Genomic DNA, 25,309 nt, shown 5'->3' with positions numbered 1-25,309 from the left:
TAAATTTCTGTATATTAAAAATCGACTTGAAATTAAAAATAAACTTGTGGATTCGATGACATATAATCTTTAAATATTCAACACGATCTTTGCTATTCAAAAGATGGGAGATCATACGTGATCGCATATTCATATACGTCGCCACTTCATTTTCTCAATAACTCGAAGAAAGAAGAATCTCTCATAATAAAAGCTTCATACATAAGAGAGAAATCAAATTTCTTCGTGAGCCTAACATAATTTCATACATAATGTATACCGCATATTCCATAAATAATCACGCGCGTATTTTTGTTGTAGACTTTTATATGCAATATATCTTTGAACAACATGCATGAGACGCACCATGGGAAACGTTAGCAGGGGCAGCAGCACGTCGAACGTATACAATTCCGTTTATTTACCACTAAAAAAAAACGTTTATCCTCGGCAACATTTGAAAAAAATAAATTCCTAGAGATATATCTTTCGCGACACGATTGACACGTTGATATATGTAGGAAGCGTCAATTTTTCACAGTATACGAAGATAGATGCATGCGGAACACATCTCGATCTCTTCGGCATCGTAAAATGGCCTATCTCAAATTTTCGGTTCAAATTTTCTTACAATAAAGTAGATACTCTGTATAATACTTATATGGAAAGATAATTTTGCTAAAATATCTACAAATTTAACTTAATCTGAAAATATTAGGGGTACAAATAAGTTCGTGCGGTTTTGAAAGAGATGGCGTAACTACTGTTTCATTCCACCGTTCCGTATTTCTAAGTATGCGTTGGATAGCTGTCATTAGTAGGTATTAAGTTCAGTATGTGTCATTTGTTCGAATTGTAAACAACAATATTTTTACTTCGTCAAATATGTCGAACTTTGTACCAAATAAAGTGTTTTTGCGGGGAGTTTTACTGCATTACTTCAATATGAAGAAAAGTGCTGCCGAAAGTCATCGTATTTTAGTGGAAGTTTATGGTGACCATGCTCTATCTGAGCGAACGTGTTAGAAGTGGTTTGCACGGTTAAGAGTGGTGACTTTGACTTGGAAGACCAAGAGCGTGCCGGATGTCCAAGAAAGTTTGAAGACGCAGAATTAGAGGCATTACTCGATGAAGATCCATGTCAAACGCAAGAAGAGCTTGCATTATCATTGGAAGTGACTCTGATTACATTGTAACCGGTTTTTCACAATAAAGATTTCGAGAAAAAACCGCACGAACTTATTTGTACCCCTAATAGTTTTGTTCATCATGAAAATAATTACGTAGGATGAGCAATGCTGCAAAAAGTTTTGACATTTTAGTACATAATTTTTAATATTTAGACATTAATTGTACATAATTATTTTGATAATCCAACAAAATTATTTTTAGATGTATATTTAGTTAAATATTTAGATATTTTAGCGAAATCATTCTTTCCACTGTACGAAAAATACGGTTTTGCTAAAGTATCTAAAAGTTCAATTACATATAGATTTTAAAATAACTGTATTGGACCATCAAAATAATTATATGTTGAACACTTAAACATTGGTGCACAAAATTTTAACATTCTAACAACCAATTTGAATCTACATAATTATTTTGATGGTTCAAATTATTATTTTCAAGTTTGTATCTAGCTAAATTTTTAGATACCTTCAACAAAACTATTCTTTCCATACAATCGTATCGTATATGCATTGTATCCGGTATATACTGTAATAAGAGTATATTCCTAAGTTCATTATACCAAAATGTTGAAGCTATAATAGTTTTTGAATTATAAGTATTTAAAGTTAGCGAATCATACCGTCTATAAGTTTGCACGTTCAGGTGTGGTTGACATTTTGCATTGTATCATACCTGAACGCGTAAACTTTAGGCGGTATGATTCGACAACTTTCAATGCTTATAATTTAAAAACTATTATAGCCTCGATATTTAGTATTAGGATTTTCGTTTTAAAATAATCCCACAGGAATCTTTAAGTGTTAAGTTTTAGTCTTTATCGGATACCCTCGGTCTTTTTTCTCTTCTCTCTTTTTTTCTAAATTACATATAAAAACTTACTATCATGCAAATGCAAGACTCTAATACTGTGTTGTTTACAATATCTTCGTGAAAGAATAGAACATTATAAAAACATAAATTGGATGTCGTGATCTCCTTATACGTAATATTGTTTAAAATAATCGCAGCGGCGCGATAATATCCGCGCATATCATCTCTTTGAAGGCACATTTCGTTGAGCAAATAAAGAAAAAAATGAGAAAAAAAGAGGATAAGAGAGACGGAGTTTCTTCTCGTTTCTCAGCTCACGTTCTCGGGCTTTGCGCGTCGCTCACCTCGGAAAATAGCTTCCGTTTACTTATTCTTCTCTTTTCCGCTTTATCGACTTATACGTCCATCGCAATCTCTTTAATAAGATAAACCAATCCATAGATTGATGAATTGACAATATCATCACTTCTCAAATTTAAGAATTTATCACAAATTTAGAATCAATCCTTTCTTTCATCGAAGAAATTTATTACATATCATAAAGATTTAGTGTACATATTGTTATAACTTGACGTTAAAACTCTATTCAAATATAAAAATGAAAATTAACAGTTGTTTTTGAAGAAATATAACAAATCTACCTAAAGCTTAATTCTCTAAAAATTCTACAGGGTATTTACTGAAATCTTGTAAAAAAGTTTCCTGATAATTTTTTAATTTCCCAGGTCCTTTTTTGTTCAAAATTCCAGGTAAGAGAGAGAGAGAGAGAGAGAGAGAGAGAGAGAGAGAAACTAACAAATTTTTAAATTCAACTTTGAAATAAATTGCAGTACAAGCAACTCAAGTAAACTATATATTGAAGGTTAGAACATAGGGATTCTACAAGATTATATTTATCATTTTCTACAACTGCCGCGAATATCTATCATATAATATAAGAAAGTTGCAATATATATAATATCGGTGAAGAATTACTTCATTCTGATGAGTATTATTTTCTACTATCATCCTGTTTTTTTTTTTTTTTATAAAAATTCACGAGACACACAGCAAGAATATACTTATTATATACTTATTATTATTTGTCAACATTTTATATTATCAAAAAACCGATCAAAGAAACAATGTTTTCAGAAACGTAAAAATTTAAAAGTAAAATTTCAAAAATTCTCTCTCTGAATTTTGTTAAAATTCCATAAAAATCCTTGATTTTCAAGAGTAAAAAAATTACTTCGAAAATTTCAGGTTTTCTAAGTTTTTCCAGGTAATAAACCCTTTTCCCAGCTTTTGAAAGTTAGTTCATGGCTCAATATTTTCAACTGGTAGAAATTTTAAATTAATTCTCTAAATTAATCAGAGAATCACAAGAATTGAAGTTGCGAATTATCTAGAATATTCTGAAAACGCAAAATGCAACGAATCATCTCAGGCTCGTTATCACGTTGCAAGGGGAAATAGGTACTGACCGAAAACGTTTTTGAGCTATCAGAATAAATTCCAGCAAGCGGCAAGAGAATCCCGCGGGGTCGAAAGAGCGGAGGCCGCAAGTAGTTCCTCGCTCCGCCGGATAGCCATATTTTTTCTCCTTATTTCCGCGTCCCCAAACGTAGCCGCTATTTTTTCACACCGCAATGTTACACTTTATGAACTCTGCGCCCGACACGTTCGTCCGTCCGTCCATCCAGCAAGAATTGCGTTTTCCGTGGTAACGCGAAATTGAATGTGCACAGTTTATGACGCACGGAATTGTGTATATCGTTAACTGCCGGTGCAAAAGATGGGCATGTATATGTATTATACATGGGCACGACGTTAGCTTTTTACGATTTATGCCGCTAATACTCCTCGCAAAACATCTACGAGGAATGTGCTTTGCACAAGATTCGACGAGAACAACGCGGAAAATGCTAGGCAATTATGTGTCCGACGCAGAAAAGTTATTTATATCGTTTTAACTCTTTATAAAGTAACGTGGAGTGATATGGAGAAAATATACAAATACATACTGGAAAAAGAGTAGCTGCATTACATGGAATTTTAATTAAAAACGAACAAATCAGAATTTTCCGGTTAAATCTATTATAATTTTTAATGAGATAACAAAAATTTTAATTAATTCTCAGAATTTTCTGATTCGTTCATTTTCAATCAGAAATTTTTCTCAGTAAGTCTATTTAAATTTTTATCGGTCAAATTTCATTCAACTTAAAAGCACAGTCGATATTTTTCTTTATTTTAAATTCTGATAGATAAATAATCCATAAAAAATAAGTAAAATACAGTCTGACTTCTACGATAGTAAAATCTTGTCATTAAAGATTTCATAAGTATACAAGATTTTTTTCTTAAAGACCCAGGTTGCTAAAGATGGAAGGTGCAAAATTCCACAAGATCGACGGAAAAGTAATCACAGTTTAATCAAAGTAGTCTCAGTTTAATCGCAAGGAATGATTAAAAAAGTCTGTAAATGTCATATCTTTTACTAAAATTTTAATAAGTATTATTAGCATTAGCAGATATAATTTATCAAACTCATATAATGTAATCTTTTATCCAGAAGACAGTTATTTTATATTCGAACACAACGTGTAAAATATATCATCTCCGGACACTGTCACAACTAAGGCCATCGTACCAAGAAGTACATTATATACCTACTATGTAGCAAGTTTAATAATAATACGAAGTATTCGGTTTTTTGCTCGATACTTTAATACAATTTGATATTTACGAAGCAATATTTTACTTTACACTCCGCCTAACACGCTGATTTATTGCAACCATGGCGAGAAAAACGATGAATTTCCCTCTTCTATTTTTTCTACTTCCGCTTTATATGCTGGCAAGATTTTCCTACGTTCCATGCGTGAGAAACGTAGGGAAATCGATATTTCTTTCTTAATAGGAAAGTAAAGTCTGATTTCGCGTGCATTGTGGCGAGACGGTGATTTATGGACGACGTGATATTTGGCTAAAAATTTTATCTGAGCTGTATATATGAATTTAATCCTCGCATTTTTACATTAGCTGCCACTTCATTCGTATCAATAGCAGCTTTATAAAAAAAAAAACAGAATTCGTGCAAAAATCATTACAGAACATTTTCAATAATAACAAAATGTCACAAAGCTAAATATCTGAATAATTTGATCTGACACACTTATTGTCCATTAAGCTATTAAGTGAGTAAAAGCGAGCAGTAATTCGTCCAGGGATCAAAAAATAAAAAATATCATTAAATCAATCCATTATACTCCGTATAAGGATAATACTCTTATTTGTTCAGTTTAATCGATACCAACGTTTATAACATCATTATCGTTACAATTATTACTTCATACTATACGACGACATTAAGTTCGCTCGTTATTGCTCGAGTTGATTAAAAGCTTCGAGCCAAATTACGTAACAAAATTCGTTTTAAATTTCCGAATGTAATCGTGATAACGGCGATATTGGATTCATCAATTTTTCCTTCTTTTTAACGTACCGTCGAACGAACACGGGAGATGATATCGTCCGTGGACATATCGCAATCTACGTAAACGGGAGCGGAGAGATTTCATGGCCCGATATAACCCACGTCAAAATATGCAAATTCCCGTTACGCAAAACCGCGACATCGCAGTGTCCACAATGCGATTTCGAAATAACGCCGGCGAAAGTGTGTTGACTTGCACGAAAAGAACAATTTTGCAGAATGTTATCTAAAAATTTAGGTAAATACAGATCTGAAAATAATTTTGACCATCAAAATAATTAGTGAGAAATTCAAACATAATGAGCATTGTTGCAAAAAAGATTTGACATTCTAGCAACTTGTTTGAGTATCCTACGGAAAAATATCATTCTATTGTTAGAGCTTTTTAATAAGAAAAATATTTTCTTAAAAATTATCTTAGAATATATTTACATTACAAATTTTAGGAAAACTCATTATGTATTCAAAACAAGAATTTATTTTTTTTTTCTAACAATATTAAATCTTATAGGAATTTATTTTCTTTTAAAGAATATTATTAAAAAAATATTATTAAAATTGAAGCAACAACTTTATATAAAAAGCAAATCGAATTTGTTTTAATTTCAATTTAATAATCGAAGTAATAAACTCATTGAGATTCAAAATACATTTTCAATAAATGTGATACTTGTAATGAACTTATGATAGATTATATGATGGATACATGAATTCTTTTAAAATATTTGAAATAAATAATTATTATTTGCGTACAGTATTTTTCTGTACGTAATTATTTTGATAGTCTAAATAAAATTATTTCCAGATCTGTAGATAGCTAAATTTTTAGCTACTTCAACAAAATCGTTCTTTTATTGTGGATGGCAAATGTTTTTTAAAGTAATTTAAAAATATTCAGAGAATTATGATATATGTATAATTCTCATACACACATAGGAAAGTCAGGAAAATAAGAAACGGTGAACGTCAAGCAGGCTCTTTTTTCATCGAAAAATATTGGTTTATTCGACTATCAGACTCTTCCGTACACATATATGAATCAACTTTTGTAATGGTGTAATTTGTACAAAATGATGAATTCTCTGCAGTACAAGAAATACTGCGTATCGATAAAGTTCAAACAAATCGGTAAACGGTCAACGAAAAAATCTCGCAACGACGCCCTTTTCAAACAGACAATACTGAATATATAGATATACTTTGATATACAACGACCGTTTATTCTCCTTCGAGGCGTTAACAGTAATATATCTATAATTACTTTCTTACACCGCAACAATCATGCGAAGGAGGTACGTTCTAAACATGAGGCCGTAGACAACCGACCGATGTTCTTAATCAACGAGAATAAAAAATGTGTCAACGTAACGAGTCGCGATAACAAAATGTACGTATAAAAAAAGATAACACGATGAGGTAATAATCAAGGCTAACGATTCCGCCGTTCGGCGAGAGAATTAGGAGGAAAAACAGGAGGGAGGAATTTCACTATTTCGCATAAAAAACGTATTTTTTAAAAACGCCGGAAGATCCACTTTTCGCGGTTCATTCAATGGATCAATCACGGTATACAAGTACCCAAAGTAAAAGAGAAAATTTCAGATTCGCCAGTCAATTATTCCCTATTGCCTCGAAGAACAGTAAAAAAGAAAGGGAGATAAGAGAAGACGGAAAGAAAGTTCGACTATAAGGGGGGAGTTTCGATCGGAGGAATAAGATAAATGGAACGGCTCAATCCACGTGACTTCCTTATTCCTCGTCTCCTTGGCCGTTCAGTTGCTGCTGGACTGTTCCCGTTTCAGCGAGCCGAATTCCTCCAGCATCGCCTGAAGTCCTTCGGGGACTTGTCCTGCATCCAATTCCTGAGTCCACTGACGATACTGCAGAAAAACAAATGATGGTGTGTAAAGTACATAAGTTCCGTCTCTCCGGTCTGGTCTTGTTCATACTAAACTGTCATGCTGGAGATCTTCGGTGGAATCAGAAGGATTTGGGAATGACCTCATGGATACGCAAGAACGCTGGACTCGTCAGGATTTTTCAACTACTCCTTATACTCGCAGTACTCGGCGGTAGAATCGATAGATAAATAACCTTTTCGACACAAAAAATTTTAACGAGCATTTCCGTACGGCGAAGAAGATAAGGACAACGAATGCGATCAATTAATAATCAACAAATAATTCTTTATTTCAAAATTTTTTATAAGCAGACTCTTGTTCTCTATTATTCCATCGTTGAACTTCATTCAGATTTATTGCTACATGAAAAAATAATGTATTAGCTAACAGTTTAATTGAAAATAATGTTGTAGATTTAATGATATTAATAAAATAAATACACTATGCTTTTATTTTAATAAAATATTATTTGATTTATTAATTATATTTAATTAAATTAATAAAATTATTTTCAATTCAGATTGTTATTGGCTAATGATGTTAATATAACATTATTTTTTCACGTATAAATCATAATTGAATAAAGAGAACGCCAATTTTTATATAAATGATAGAAATTATTTGTGCGAAACATTTCCTACTATAGAAGCCCACAAAAATAAATAAACTGTCGAACGACTTTGCGTAAAGTACTCAAATAATTCTAACAAATACGAATGCTTTTCTGCGACAAGACAAAACAAAGTAGTATTGCTAAAGAGCGAACCTTTGTATTCCGCCAGAACTTTACACTTTTGCGAGTAACTTAGTTTGCACTTCGAAGGAAGGTTTAAGGAAGACGATAAGGAAGACGATGAGAAAGGCGATGGAAAAGAAAAAGTTTCGAGGTTCTCCAGCTTCCGAAGAATTTGCTTTGCTTTATGTTCAAGATACAACTAATTCAGAGAACTTTGAAGCACATTTTTTTTTTCAATAAAAAAAGAGTTTTTTCGAATGTATTATAGATTTTATTTCTATTTTATTCGATTAATGATGTAGTACAATCAAAAATTGATATAAATAAAACTTTAAATATATTTAATTTCTCTCATAATTATAAACGGTGATTTATATAAATATACAAAATGCTTCAAAAAGTGTGTTGCAGTATTTCGTAAAATTGCTTTTACATTTTACATTATATGCCATAATAATTTTCAAACTATAAACTGTTGAAACTCATAAACTTTTCGTGAACTAAATGTCAGAATAAATATCGAAACGTTCTTTATCTTTCAACTTTAAGTTTTTACTTCGATAAAATATCAATATTTATATAAGAAAGAAAGTTAGTTATAAAAACTGAAATATTGAAATATAAAAGTGAACAATGCTTAATTTTTCTTAATATTTCCGCTAAGGAAGAATTGCATTCAAGTTTAAAAAAAAAGTACAGTGTAATATTTTCACATTTTCTACCAATTATATAATATTCAAGTCTAACAAAATTTATTAATATAAGCTGCAATTTATTCAGAAGCGTTTATCATTTATCTTATTATTGCAATACGCAGCTTATTCGTCGCAATAAACGATCGTTGATTTTTAAAAGAGAAAATCCTGGATTCTTTACTAGAATCCTCCCCCCCCCCCTCACCATTCTCGTTCGTTCATTTATTAGGAGAGTTAAGAATATGTACTCACCATCTCGAGCTCTTTCCGCAGAGCAAGCACCGCCTTTTCTCGATCGGCCACAAGCTCCTCCAGGTACTGATACCTCAGCTTTTTGCGAGCACGGCACTCCCTCGCACTCTGCCGGCTTCGTTCTGTAACAGAATAGCAAACGAACGAGGGTGAGAAAACGCGGATCCATATTAATATTAGGTGTTGGAATTAATTCGTAGCGTTTTTTAATGAAAGAATGTTATTTATTTCACATGAGCATTAAAAAATACATTAATGAAAGTACTTCCCATCACTTGTAAAACGCTACGAATTAATTCCAACACCTAATACAAAGAATCGATATGTAAAGCAGCCCAATCCCCGAGACTAAAGTTTTTGGCCCCGAATTCGCGCCGAGCATAAATTTCTCTGGTTTTCGTCGTCAGGTTGTGACGTAACGGCAAGCCAAGTGGCAGATGTATATATATCACGAGCTCTACAAGAATTCACGATTTAATAATGTCGCCGAACGCGCAAGACGCATGGTAATGCCGCGGCATATGCGACCGAAAAGCGGAAACTTTTACGAAGACGGACGGTGTGTTACGGTAAGCTACGATTTTGTTCGAATATAGAAGGAGAAAATAAATGTGTCGCATGGAACAAAGTCGAAGCTCAACGGAATGCGAAACCGATTTAAATAACGACGTCGTTGCAATCTGAAATCTCTAATATTCAAATCCTCGAATCCTATACGGTTCTAGAATTTTATTAAATCGTTGATTTCTGTGCGCTTTATATTCCAAAATTCTCTTGATTCCTGAATTTCTCGAAAGTCCGGGATTTTCTAAGAACCGCGTTTTATTTCTTTATAGTCACGTTTCTGCTGAAGATGAGTCCAACCAGTGAGAGCTCTTTGAGCAACGCGACACGATTTAACTTTCCGCAGCTAACGTCAAAATTTATAACGCAGTTATTGACACTTTCTCTATAGTCTATAAGACCTATATTTAATTTATATTAATTAATTTCTAAAAACCAAAATGATATAATTCGTACGAAAAAAATGGATACATTTTATTTACAAGTATACACAGAAAAATTCTATTGCTAATAAAAGATTATTCAATTTACTTTTTTTCTTTTAAGTAACAGTTATCTTTAACAAAAAATATTTTCTTAATAATAATCTCATAAAATATATTTGTTACAAATTTTAGAAAAATCTATTAATATGTACTCAAAATAAGAATTCATTCTTTTGAAGAATATTTTATAAAATTGATCAAAGAAGTGAGTTTGTATAATAAACAAATCGAGTATTTGTTTTAATTTAATAGTTTTAATTGAAGTATAAAACTTACTAAGATTTAGAATATATTTTGAATAAATTTAATGCTTATGATGAATACGATAGATTTACAAATATATGAACTTTTGCAATATTTGAAATAAATAATTATTATTTGCATACAATATGTATCTTTTGTACGTAGGGGAATATAAAAATTAAAATCAGTCTTGGCAATTGTCTCAAAGTAGCTATCAAATCCTCTCTATATAGTACAGCCTTCATAGGTCCATTTGCTGCAATGATTGCAGATCAGTCATAAACAAATTATCATACTGCATTGTGACAAAAAATAAAAATAAACAAAAATGAGATGTAAACAAACACGTGCTTTTCGTACACTCGAAAGGTTGTCTGTTTTATTTCCAATATTTTCATTGTAATTATATATCGAGTAAAGAGGTTGGATGATCCTGGGCTTTGCCCAAAGGATCTACTTGGCGCGAATTTGGAAAGGTTAGAATAAGTTGAAACACCAAGTGAAAAATTTTCACCTCGAATACATTTTAAAGACACAAAATTTTTATAAAAAATCATTCACGCTGGTTAAGGAACAATTACAGGTAATAATTAAGCTACGTACCTAAGGAAAATTCCCAAAAAAACACTCAATTTTCTATATGTCTCTATTGAACACAAACGAAACAATCATATATCGTTTCATACTTTCATAGCGTCGCTGGTCATTCCTTCAACTGCTAGAGACTCATAGTGCAATTTTAGATAGATAAACGAAAATAAAAGGTACTTTATCCAGGGTGTCCATTTGCTTTCTCTACATTTTAATAAGAATAATTCAAATTTACAAATATAACATAAACAAATTTTTCAACATTTTTACTAAAGAACATTTTACTAAAGAAATTTATAATTGAGTAAATCCAATAGATTTACCGTTTATTAAACTCCAGAGGATCAATTTAATTTAATAACATTCGTTATTTCATATGCATATTCAATAAAACATTGACAATAATAATAATAATAAAATAAGTTAATTCATACATAAATATATATATTTTCAATTTAATAAAATAGATTCCAATCTTCAAACAAATATTACATTTTATTAGCTCGGTGTTCGAAATTCATCCGAGATAAAGACAGAATATTCAGCACGCGTTTGTTTTGTTTATTTCATAACGTGATGTAAAATATTTTATAACAACGAATCGATTATTTTTGCACATCGTACAGCCAGCGCTGTTTATTTGACGAAAGGTCGCGCGTTATTCTGCGCGGATGTTAGGTATTCGGTCAGACACGCAGGGACGTGAAATACGTAACGTCGCATTGAGGCTCGTCCAAGAATGTATTCCGTTTCATATCATGTAATGTATCATTTTATCCTTCTTCAACATTCGGAACATAACAAGGATAAAATGATACATCAAACGCATCATGTGTGAAACAGAATGCATTCTACACAAAAAGGATAATTTTGTTAAAATATCTAAAAATTTAGCTAGATTATACATATCCGAAAATAATTTTGTTAGATCATCAAAATAATTATGCAGAACGTTTAAACTGTTTATTATAACGTCAAAACTTTTTGCAGCATTGATCATTTGAATATTTGAAATTCCTATATAATTATTTTAAGATTCCAACAAATTTATTTTCAGATTTGTATCTAGCTAAATTTTTAGATACTTCAGCAAAATCATTCTTTCCGTGTTGAAGTTTGTTGTCTTTTATTCCTGTATTAGATTGTACTAGAACTTTCTTTCTTGCTTTCGCTAAATATCAAACACATACCTATCTCACTTTGTTTCAAAAGCGTACGCTAATTCAGCCACAGAAAACAAATCTTAAATAAGTTGCAACACGCAAAACACGCATTCATAACTTATCGCGACAGCCATTCAAAAGCGATCAATAGTACCATTGACGCTTCTAATTGGCTATCATGATAGCGTTACGAATATGTTTTGCGTGTTGCGACTTATCTACATAAGCCTTTACCTATCAAGACGTAAATGCGACAAATAGCGGTCGTTTCCTATGAGCACCGTAGCGATTATCGGATCGCGTGATTGTGCTAACTTTCGCGCTTAACGACTCGTAGATGTGTAGAGGCAACGCGATGGTCATTCACAGTGAAGCGAATACTCCGATTAACTCATTAGAAGCGAAACTCGAGACGATATGAATGTAATTTGACTAACATTCACTCTAATTGAAAACGTGAAGAATGTGAAAATGATGAAACATGAATCGTCGGATATATTATAATCCTCAAATAACGGAAGAACGCGAAATTAATTAATTAACTGTCCTCTCTCAAGAAAAGGATTTCTGATAACGAAACAAAATTGTTCTCTTTTGAAAAGCACTTAATCTTATCGCAAACGCAGTGTAAAAATAAATTACGGTTATAATAAATTCTATTTTCCTCCCTCGAATTGAATAAGACTGACTTATTATTTTGAGACAGGAGTAAATAAATTACATATAAAATTACATATAAATTTAAATTTAAAGTTTTATTCCGACATTTAGAATGAATCTTTACTCGATATTATAATATAAAATACTAGCGTCATATCATCTAGCACGAAACCGATCTCCAAGATTATTTTATTTTAAATTTAAGAATTTTCTATTTACGAATAAAATATTTCTCGGTTAACAATAAATATGATTGTCCTCTTACATCGATCCTATTTTATGATAAATCTAAAAGTAATCCGGAAATCTTTTCTACGGATGCAATTTCTGAAGTAATAATTAATTTTTTAACATAATGTGAGTTCTGTAAGATTTGAAAATGAATGACGTATGCACATCAAAATCTCGATTGCGGATGCAAATGTGGAGAGAAAATAGTCACATCTTTTTTCCTATATTCTTTCGCGTTATTCTTCCATCGGAATGTAATAAATCGTGCGTCCGGTGCGATTAAATGTCGCAAGTGTCGCGCAAAATATCGCGCAATCGTTGCATTCTATTACTGCGTGTGATCGTAATTAATCGTGTTTTCGCAAGTGTCTTGTGCAAACGAAAAGGATCTGTGAAGAGGAAGAGGAGGCCGAGGAGAACGTCGGATGATGACAGAAATATCACAAGGTAATTTGTTATTTATTATTTTTATAGAACTTGGATCCTTTACTTATTGATAGATAATTAACATAAGAATTAGGAAAAAACATTGTCACAAATACTTATAAGTATTTAAAAAAATGTTTTTGCGTAATAATTTTAAAAAATAGCAATTACTTTTATCGCTACTAATTTGAATTTTATATTTTACAGATCAACGCAGATGCAATATACATTACGACAATTCTCACGGTAACAATTAAATTTTTTAATATAAAGTAATAAATCTATAAAAATTGTATCACAGATATAAATTTCTATATATATGAAAAAGCACAAAAATTATTATTCTATTAGTCTAAATGATATATGTTAACATTTAGAATAATAGAATAATTCAGATAAATACAAGCACATCTGTCAAATTTATTATTTTAAGATGAATGGGTTAGAATAGATCAAGATTAATAAATATTTAATTCTGGACTACAATTATTTAACTTATTGTGCATAAAAAAAAATACACGAGCATATAAAAAAAGTTCAATGTTATTTATTAATATATTATTTTTGTTTTTTATTATACAACTAAATATCAGTTACAAGATATATTAATTGTTTGACATTTATATAACAAATTTATTAATATTTGCCAATCATTTTATACAGAGGCAAAATTTTCGAGAAAATAACTAAAATCATCATGAAGGTATAATATATTGATTTTAATTTAGGCGTTTTAGTGTCGAAATAAATATTAAATAAAATTTTTGATTCAACATTTATGGAGATAAATAGTGAAAAAACCAAGCAGATATTTGTTATTCCTGCATTTTGTGATATAATAAATAAAAACTGATATCCGTAAACATAATCAAGGAAAACTAGTGTAGATGTGTTATTTTATTTTTCTCTCGATTTTCTTCCTAAATATATACAGGGTTGGCCATATTCGACGGAAAGATCTGGCAACACTGTAACTTTTGACAGAGATGATTTTTAAAATGAACAGCAAAAAATGTATTTTTTTCCTATGATTGAAAAAAAAACATCTTTCCGTCGAATATGACCAACTCTGTATTTAATGGAATTTAAGCTCTGTAGGTTTAACTCAAGTTTAATCTTTTTATAGTGTACAGTAGAATCTTTCTAAATTTGACTTCTGTAATCTTTGCATTTTCCTTATACGTACTTTTACAAATACTAATGTCATGTCCCTTCCATGTCATTAGGTAGGCTGGACATATGTTGCGCGCGCATCTATACCTAATTGTACTAAGTTCTCACAGTGTATACAATATAATTCCATAGACAGGTTACGTATAACTGTTTGTGTAAAATGTATTCTTTTGTGATACATAATACGTGATATATATATATATATATATATATATATATATATACACATATATATACATATATATATATATACATGACTTATTTTCTTAAGATTATGTACACTGTACTGCACTTTGACAAATTAGCATGCATAACTGCATTCGCGCAAGTACGCGATGATTGATAGACTCATACTAGAAAGGGAACTCTACAATTTTGGCATTCCACTCTTATCGCTCCTTAAGCCTTTAAAGAGACTCTGCTGTATTTCCTTCCAGGATTAAGCTAATTCTACAATGTGCTTTTTGTTTTCTGTTTCTTGCTATTTGTCTCTTGTCTTATTGATCAAAAAGGCAAGAGACAAACAGAGACAAACAGCAAGAAACAGGAAACAAAGAGCACATTGTAGAATTAGCCTAAATGTTATTTATTATATTGATGCCAAAAACAATACTTGAAAATTCTTTCAATATGTATACAAATAAATATATAAATAAAGGACACAATAAATGTATTACGCACAATTCCATCGCGTAATCAAATAAAATTCAAAAAGCACGGTAATAATTATTAGATGTATTTATCAATGCATACATGAATAACATGCAAATGTTAATCTATCATAACCTATCCAACTGTTTATTGCTGATTTGATTTTATATCATTTTATATCAAAAGCAAAATGAAATAATAAAATAATACGTGATTTTAATTATTTACGTGACACAATGTAATATTACGGGATGTCTCACAAAAACCGTGTATTTTATATTTTAATGATATCCGATTTATATTTAACTTAATTAAGGCGACCATGTTGCCTTAATTAAGTTAAATATAAATACACGGTTGATTTCTCATCAAAATAAGATTATCGAATCGCGTCACAAGGTAATTATAAAACTTTTATAAAGTATTCTTGTTTTCATTATAAATGCCTTCCCTTTTCTCTTATTTTTCGATACATTTTTAAGGTGTAAGATGCGATCTAAAAGTACAAAATCCTCGCATTTAAGCACGAGATTCTGAGCACTGAGATTAGTAGCTCTGATTTATAGATTCTCAAAGATTTTTTTTATTGCGAGTTAAAGAACTGTTATAGATTTCAAAGTCGCTCAGATTGTTACATAGTTTCAAATAGCAAATTTCTTTTACGGGAACCATTGCGCGTCCAGATATAATAAACGTCTTTTATGACCGAGGTTAGCAAACACGCTATCGTTCATAGCTCATAGCTAGAACCGCCTTTTACGCGGCAATAAACGTCATACGTCTCATTGCGGGCCTTTAAGGGTGACCAAGTCACCCGCGAATTTTCGCAGTCTGTAGAGCGTTGATCGGTCCAAGACCGTTTATCGGAAAGAGATTCGTCGGTGTCGATTGAAGCTGACGCGCGATCGGCGTTGCGCCTGGAAAATCGATACCGGCGCGGCGCACCGCGGAAATTAAGCGTTCTCGCACAGTCAATTTGTGGCTCCATTTAGGATCTCATTGCGACAGCCGACATCTGGACTGAGGCGAAGCGAAAAACCCGAGCGGATTTAAATAAAGTTGGTTCTGTTACCCGTAAGGAATAAAATGGAGAGTTCGTTCGTTCAAGCGACCAAGAACGACCCCGGAAAAGATACACGTGCAATTTCCGTCGATATACAGGTCGTCACGAAACCACAGAATATCTTTTAACGACAGATAGGAGACAAGTTGAAGAAAATACAATTGTTTTAACCCTTTAAATGAATTGCAATTGCTAAATTGCCGTTGTACAGAAAATCCAACAAAAACAGCGAATAAATAACAACTGAAAATTTGATTTTCAAAGTGAGAGATTAATAGCTTTTTAACGGAAAAAAATTCACATGGAACTCTAAAAATTTGTGTTATTTTATAAAGAATAATAAAACATTAATGCTTTTGCGAAATTAAATAAAATTAAAAGTTTCAGTTTTAAACAATCAAAAGTAATAAAAAGGTTTGCAATACATCGTTGTTTTTCATAGCTTTTTGACAGGAAAATGAATTCACGTAGAACTCTAAATAGTTAGTATTAGTGTTTTATAAGGAATTAATAAGACGGGAAATTAATATTTGCAAAATTAGATGCAATTGAAAGTTTCAATTTTAAACAAGAATAGTAAAACGTTAAAATACATATTATTGTTTTGCAAAGGAGGAGATTTTGTTAAAAAGGGATCAATTTCTGCCTAAAAAGATATAAGTAAAAAGAGTAGTATTTTTTGTAGATATTGACCTCGTGGATACAATAATAAAGTTCGTGAGAGGTATATTTAGGGAACATCTTCCAAATTAAGCAAAAACATGAAAATTTGGATGTTCGTGTTTAATTTAAGGAGATGTTGCTTTTCGCTTATACAATTTATTTAAGCGGAGATTAAAATATTATATATTTATTTAAAGAATATTCCTTTTATTATACTCACTTGGACAGAAACAACTCCCTTTTTTAACATCCTATTATGATTTATGTCCGTTTCTATCAATGTAGTTTTAACTTTAATCTTAGTTCAATTAATCCTTAGTTCGATTAATTCTTCTTTTTTTTTAGTTCCAAAAATTAGAAAAAGAGTAACTTGAACCGAGATTAAAATTAATCTACATTGGTAGAAACAAGCATTCACTGAGAGAAAGAATTTTTGTTGATTTAGCAAGCCATCACCGGTGATCGATAAATGTGACAACAAATTTTGTTGTTGTGATTGCTGCTAGTTTGCTATACCAACCAATTATTAGTAACAGAAGCAAATAGAACACTATAGAATCTAATCTATCTTTTGGATAGACTTTAGGTTCGTTTATATAGAATTCGTAGATGATCGTAAAGTCTTAAGTCTAGGAAACCGACCAAGCACAATCCGACCAAGCAAATATAAGGAAAATACTTGACTAGAATTGGTCAATTTCTTATGATTTGAGACCCTGCAACCGTCTACGACTTTTATATATATATATATATATATATATATATATATATGAGCCTCTAATTTGCAATCGTAACAAATCGATCGTTTTTTTTTAACAAATATCGCATTTGCTTTCCCTTGATTTGTGTATCTATAACCAAATCATTTCTCTCAGTGTTAATTTTCAATCCATATAAGTAAAACTTAAATTATATATGTGTATTATATATAAATTATATATATGTAAAACTTAAAACTTAAATAGAATAATCAGCTGGAAAGTTTTCGCTGCGTATAATACCTGAATTATATAACTATAATCAACAATAGAGAGAATCGAGAGCATGTATGGAATGAACGATGTGTGTTCTGCGGAAAGGAGGCCGCATCGCGATCGCAAAGAACCATCGGTGGCAAACATGTGAAAGAAAGGGAAGAACGAAATAGCACGCACTAAGCGATTATAAAGTTTCTCCGTTCTCGAATGAGAGGACGACGCGCGTTCCAGAAATAACCCCGTGAAATTACTCGGTCCATGCAATAGCCACGGGACGCAGCATCAACGCGGCGAGTTAGTTTCCCGTCCAACCTCTCCTTCTATTCTTCACCCTTCTCTTCTCACTTTTGTTACCCCGAGGAGCTTCGCGGCAGAAATGGCGGAATTGCAAAATAGCCAAACGATAACCGTACGGTAAGAGCGCGGTCGGTAATCCTCGTTCGCCGAGGTATCGAGAAACCGCTGTGGGACGACCTGAGTATAAATATTCATTCGCGGAAAAGATAAACGTTCCTGTCCAACTATTCGCACCATTTCGTGCAACCTTACAGCGTGAACGAATGCGAAACAAAAGTCGCGTATACAATTAGTAGATAGCGATTCTCTCTTCGCGTGAAAGACGTGCTGTTGCAGCTACTAAACGTTTTAATCAAGAAACGCGATAGACGTCGACACGTTAAGTACACGCATAAAGTCAGAGTGCAACGAATGGCTGATATATCTGCTAGCCACATTCGTTTTACTGTCTTGTAGAACACGCTATCTCTCTATTTCATGCGAGTTTTCGCACCTGGATTAAAGAGGCGTTGAAGAATTGAAACATACTAGAGAAAAACTTTTTGATATTTGTATATAGTTACATATTACTATATTATGATTTTCGATTGCTAACTACATATATGTATATGTATGGTTGATACAATAGTTATTATTAATACCATAATAATAATAACTCAATCATAATCATAGTGTGTGTGTGTGTGTGTGTGTGTGTGTGTGTGTGTGTGTGTGTGTGTGTGTGTGTGTGTGTGTGTAATATGTAATTATAGTTACAATACCAAAAAGTTTTTTTCTCAGTACATCGGAGAAATAGATAAAGTCGCCCCAGTGACCAATATTTATTATTCCTTTGATCATCGTCTTTACTTTTAACATGTACAGAGTAACAAAAAAGTTTGGCCGTAAAGTTTTATGTTTATCAAATGATTAATAACATGTATACTTAAAAAAAAATTAAATTAAATATCAAAAATACTTAATAATTAATACACTGAAAAAAAATATTAATTTGACTAAATCTTAATTCATCTTTATTTCTTTCGATGAAAAATGTATGTATTTAAGTCAAACATATTACATTTGACTTAAATACATATATTCTCCAACAAAAGAAATAAAAACAACTAAATTAATTTATTCAAATGGACAATTTTTTTCTCGGTGCTTCCTAAATGATCACCTTCAGTTTTGATGCAAACTTTAAGATGCTTCAGGGACATGTCAACAATTGCCTGTGTTTTTTCATCATTAAATTTTTTCAGACTCTTTTTAGTATTTAATAAAATGTAACTAATGCTTCAGAATTTTGTTTAATACGTTATTACCCAGGTAGCAATCTGATGTCTTTAATGTCATTTTAACGTGAAAATGATGTCAAATAACGTCACCTTGCTACTTGAGTAATAATTTGCAAGATAAATGCACATAATTTTATCACACAAACTTTTTTGTCACTCTTTATATAATTACAATGTATATTATACATAATGTTTACATAGGAATTATTATATTCTGTAAAATTAAAGAAAAATGGAAAAAAGTTAAACGTTTGATGGCGATAATGTCTTTAACGGAAAAATAATATCAGCTCATAATTTGAGTGATGATTTGACAAACGCATAAAACTTTGTCAAACTTTTCGTCACCCAATATTTTTGTCATTTAGAATTATGAAAGATATTTTTTCAAACGAACAATTTTATCGAGAGAAAATCTGTATAATATAATGTATTCTTATAAAATAATAATTTCCAATTACCATCAATTTCATACATATAGATTATTCTATGTCTACGAATCAATCAGCATAACATCGAAAAGTTCACTTATTACATTGTAATTAGTATAAATTATTAGATTATAATTAGTATAATGTATTATTCTCTGTATAACCAATTAAAGCATCGACAACAATAATGGACAAAATCTAATCAAATTGATAATTGATTGCGTATTTTAAGTAATCAATGGCCTATAATTTATAACAAAATACTAATCAATATCCGATTATCGAACAATAAATCATAAAAATAATATCAATCACAGTCCCAGTTAAATTATCTCAGTTATTCAAATAATTATATTTTTATTACAATTTTAATTAAATAAATTAACATATGTTACACTATTGAAACAAATCTAACTCGTTTCATTTTATAATTATTAGATAATGATTAATGAGCAATGACAAACCATCAATTCATATTTATGCATTATTTAATGAATTTTAATCATAATTACTTAATTACTGATTCCAAATTATTTCATTAATCTAATTGGAGCAACAATTAATTGTATTGTCGCACAATTTCGTCGTACTGTGAAACAATTTCAATTCGAGTTGCAATCAAGATAAAATCGTATCATAAGCATTATATCGGCGGCGAGATCGCGAAATGTTAAAGCAGGTGTCTAGGAGATGTCAACAAGTATCCTTTACGTGGCTACTTACCGAGCTTAGCTTTCATGTCCGCCTTGTCCGCCGCCTTCCTGCCAGGCTTGCGTCCCCTCTTGCCCCCCTCTTTCCGATCACCGCGAGATCCCTCCTGCAAATAAAAAAATGTAATAGTTAATTGCGAAAAAATTCATCATACACTGTAAATATTAACTCTCCATCTGCAATTATATTTTTACTCCCTCCGTCTGCAATCTGAGTCTTTTTTGGCACAAGTCAAATGTCACTCTCAAATTTCCCTCTCATTTTTATTCATATTTTTTAATTTGTATTAAATGAAAGTAATTAACATTTCAATTAAAAATTATTTGGTAATGCAATTTTTTTTTACCTAGAACAATATAATGCAATTTTTTTGCTTAACCCAAGATTTTTACTATTCTCGACTTTCAAAAAAAAATTCAGGATTACTTTTCAATATGTTTATTACATTATCAAATAGTTTTTGATATGAATGTTAAAATCTTTATTTGAAGATCGGAGCTTTCTAACAAAGTAACTTGTGAAAAATCTTGTTTTCTAAAGACTTTCGAAGTCGCTGAATTTAATTTGGCTCAAAATTTTAAAATTCAAATTTCAAAAAATGATCTGATTATCGCGAAACTCGGTCTTGGTATCTAAGTTTGAATGTAGCCTGAAAATATCGAATTTGAAGAAGGTAACCTCCATGAAATAGAAATCACAGAACTTACAATCAAAGTTTGAAAGTTAGTTTGAAAATCAGTATTAACTGTTTGGCATAGCTTTGATGAGCTTCAAATAAAGCAAAACTAGGAACTTGATGTTACTTTGTAATTAACTCTAAAATCGAGTTGTATAATAGTCAAATTATATTTCTGTCATTTTGAATTTTGTATTTTTGACTTAAATTCGAGTAATTACCAAATTATCCCATAAGCCAAGTTTCATAAAAATCGAGCGAGCAATTTATAAAATAAAAAAGAGTGACTCGAAATGAGATCGTCAGTTCACAAAGGATTGATAAAAATTTAAATTTGAGCAAAAATAAGAGTGAAGAGAAATTTCGCTTGTATCAAAAAAGACCCAGATTTTGCAGAAAAAAGTTAATAAGTTACGAGCTGCTAATCGACATCGACATTCGCTTTCCTCTCTGACACAACCAAGATATCGTGCATCAAAATAGAGAGATCAGCCATTTGTTAAAACCAATCCATTTCGCACCCGCGGCTTCACCGCCGATCGGCTTTTACCGACTGCATGGAGAGACTAGTGAATAATTCTACCGAGTTGTTCATGATTAATGATCGCATCGTGGATGTATTTGCGCGGGGGTAGCGCGACGGTGACAAATCTTGCGCGAAAAGCCGAGACGACATTAAAAATTGACGCGCTGCAAAACGGGTGGTTGGATTATTACGCAGCCTACCGAAACGAAAACGCGCGCCATGAATAATTCGCTGCGGGGTAATTTACGATTCAATCGGACCGCGGTCTCACGTACGAGCGCACACGCGACCGCTATAATACCACTTGATCCGCGCCAGAGTTTCGCCCCGATTATATAATATCTTGGACGAGATACGGCGGTGTCGTTTTCAATAGAAACAAAAGCTCATTGTGTCGCCTAGAAGAAAGACCATGCCCCAAGTCTATATCGATGGTAAGTTCGAGGATAAAATCATCTCCACCCTCAAAAATCTTCACCCCCTCGATCGTAAACGTGAAATGAGCAATCGCTGTCTCGCCGACTCTATGATATCCCTTTTCTCGCGGTCACAAAAGTGTAATGAGCGTTATTCAATACCGGCGAACGCGAGACCAAACGATATCCAACAAACGTCAGCTTCGCTGGTGATACAGTTACACAGCTTTGAACTTTATGATCGTCGTAATCTAGTCTATCAGATGAAATCAAGAGAAGTCGTATTAACTCCCTGCATTTATTTTCTCCTCTGCATAGTAGAATTCTCAGTTTGACTTTATTTTCAGCAAGATTTAGACACGAGAAAAAGATCAAGTTCTAAGATCATCGATTTTAATGTGCAGAAAGAACGGATTTTGCTGAAACATCTAAAAATTTAGTACAAATTAAATACAGATCTCTGAAAATAATTTTATTGGACTATCGAAATAATTATAAAAAAACACTCAAGCTGGTAGCTAAAATATTAAAATTTTTTGCAGCATTGTTCATCATGTTTGAGTTTCCTATATAATTATTTTGATAGTTTCAACAAAATTATTTTCAGATCTATATCTATGCGGGACAAAATTTAATTTCAAAACTTAATACAGATTTTTGTTAATAGTACTAAGAGTAAACATTTACTTACAGTAAATATTAACCCAATAAAAAAAATGGTAGTAAAAAAATCAAATTAATGATTGTTATATCAAATAAATATGTTTATATTTAGTAAATATTTCTTTAAAGCTATATTTAAACAAATATTAATTAAAATTTAATATTTTTGTAGTGTAAGTAAATGTTTAAATACTTCGGCAAAATTGTTCTTTCCGTAATTGTCTACATTTTTCTGCCCTGAATAATAGAATTCTAATTGTTTCATTTTCAGCACAATTTAGACAAAAAAAAATCGAAATATTCTAAAGAAATTATTTTATTATTGCCTGCATATTTTCAATATTTTATTTATACATTAATTATAATATACTGAGCGAAATTGACGTGATATACAGCAGACATAATTATTCTTTCTAAAATTTGAAATTAATATTTATTACTAAACTTATTCTTGATATATTTATACATATTTTTTTGAAATTAAGAATAAAGTAATACATCCTTAATTGCAAAGCGTGTTATTTATGCCCAGTTTTTCATTTTCTTATTAACTTATGGTTAGAGTTATCCTGATGATAATGTAAAAATTGTATTTTTCTATAACTATAGTTAATCACCAAACTAAAAATAGTTGTGTATTTAGTGAATTTAAAGTTATTACTGCGAAACTATCAGTTTAATGATTAATCATAGGAAGAAAAATATTTTTACATCAAGTTAATCAAAGATAAGGTTAATTCTATACCATAAGTTAATCAGAAAAATCGAGTCTCAGAAAAATTTCTGGTTGAAATTCTAGTTATCTCAAATAGAATCATAATAAATTCAATCAGAAAATTTTGATTCGTCCATTTTCAAACAGAATTCTGTTGCAATCAGACTCTTTTTCCAGTAGAATTATTTGCAAGCCGCATTCTTCGATGACATATGGATTCTCCACAATCTCGCGCGTTCTTGACGCTTCATATGTGCTATTATGATACAAGCCACATCGCGCGCGCATTCCTATATATATTCTATGGTTCCCTTGTCCCGAGAATATTATTTATGCAAAGTATACATTTCTCGTGTATACAAACTGCCTCGAGTCAAATGAACGCTGCGTGCATACATTTTCGCGAATTGCATTTTCGCACGAGGTTCTCATTTCGTCCCGTAACGAAAAACGGGCGGTCACACGTGAAAACGATTTCAACACGGTGTAATTACCTGGAGGAGCAATTTCGCAGACTTGGGAGCACAGTGGACGACAAGCGGACCCGACACACACCAGATAGAAATGCGCCCATCTTGCCGGCGAGCCGTTAAAATTTACACGTCTCTCAGGCATGGTTGTTGCATACGGCGGCCGTTAGATATGCATACGCCCTCAAGGATGACAAGATACAAATTTCCGCCCCCTTTTAAAACCGCTACAACCTGTCCGCACCTCTCAATCCTATCTGGTATTAAATCTCCCAGAATCTCTGTTCTTTCTTTCCAGAATACTTCCAGCTTTTTTAATCGGCCCTAACCAACCTCTTATCGGTCCACTAGAGAGTGGTTAGGATCTCCTTTTCTGATTTACAACCTCTTTTTTTTTCCCACGTCATTGTGTGCGATAATTGGAATTGATACCCGTATGCAAAAAAAAATGCAGAAATGTCATAATTTCGAAATCTCGTGCCAACAATTACGTAACTTGAAAATCGAGAACGTAGTACGCAAATAGAGGAATGTTCACGGCCGTTTTTTACAAATTGTAGTATATTGTAGTTACACTGACAAGACAAACGATATGGATGTAAACATCTCGTTAACAAATATAATATCTTTTATGGTATCCCAGGAATATTGAGTTATCTGTCAACTATTTTTTGCAAAACAATCAGCTTTTTCCCAATGGAAAAAAAACAGTACGCCGATTAAATAATAAAACTACGAGATATTCTTTCAGAATTTTGAGCTGAAAAATTTTGATGATTTGACTTTTTAAAATGTAAACGGATTATTTTTTATTTTAACGGTTAGTTTTATAAACTTTATTTTTGAAATTATAATAAATTTAATAATCATAAGTAAGTGATAATAATTAAAATATCCCAGCTTATAAAAACTTTTAATTAAACATATAAAATATAGCAATTCGTTCCGAAATACTTCATACGCAATGTTATGTCAATTCAAACTGTTTTGTTTCTTTACAACATCTCAACACAGAAAAGAACGATTTTATAAAATGTTTAATAATTTAGCTAAATATAGATTTAAAAATAATTTAATTGGACCAGCAAAATAATTACGTAGGAAACTCAAATATAAAGAACAATGCCACAAAAAATTTTTTAACATTCTAGCAACATTTAACATTCAGCTTGGGTCATACATAATT

At 31.5% G+C, this 25,309-nt stretch overlaps 1 protein-coding gene across 1 annotated transcript in view; it reads right to left on the bottom strand.

Moving 5' to 3' along the window:
* Window positions 1-6,442: 6,442 nt before the first annotated feature.
* Window positions 6,443-25,309, bottom strand: part of REPTOR-BP (REPTOR-binding partner) — a 37,092-nt gene continuing 18,225 nt past the window's right edge. Inside the window, exons 2-4 of the mRNA XM_011057592.2 lie at window positions 20,670-20,763; window positions 9,049-9,170; window positions 6,443-7,344 (exon numbers count right to left, since the gene is read on the bottom strand). Coding sequence (XP_011055894.2) covers window positions 7,237-7,344; window positions 9,049-9,170; window positions 20,670-20,763 — 324 coding nt within the window. The 3' untranslated portion in view covers window positions 6,443-7,236. The remainder of the gene's footprint in view (window positions 7,345-9,048; window positions 9,171-20,669; window positions 20,764-25,309) is intronic.

This window comes from Acromyrmex echinatior, chromosome 1, assembly GCF_024713525.1.
Source record: "Acromyrmex echinatior isolate Ae372 chromosome 1, ASM2471352v2, whole genome shotgun sequence".
NCBI lineage: Eukaryota > Metazoa > Arthropoda > Insecta > Hymenoptera > Formicidae > Acromyrmex > Acromyrmex echinatior.
The sequence above is the reverse complement of the archived record's forward strand: the minus strand, read 5'-3'. Positions and strand labels throughout refer to the sequence as shown.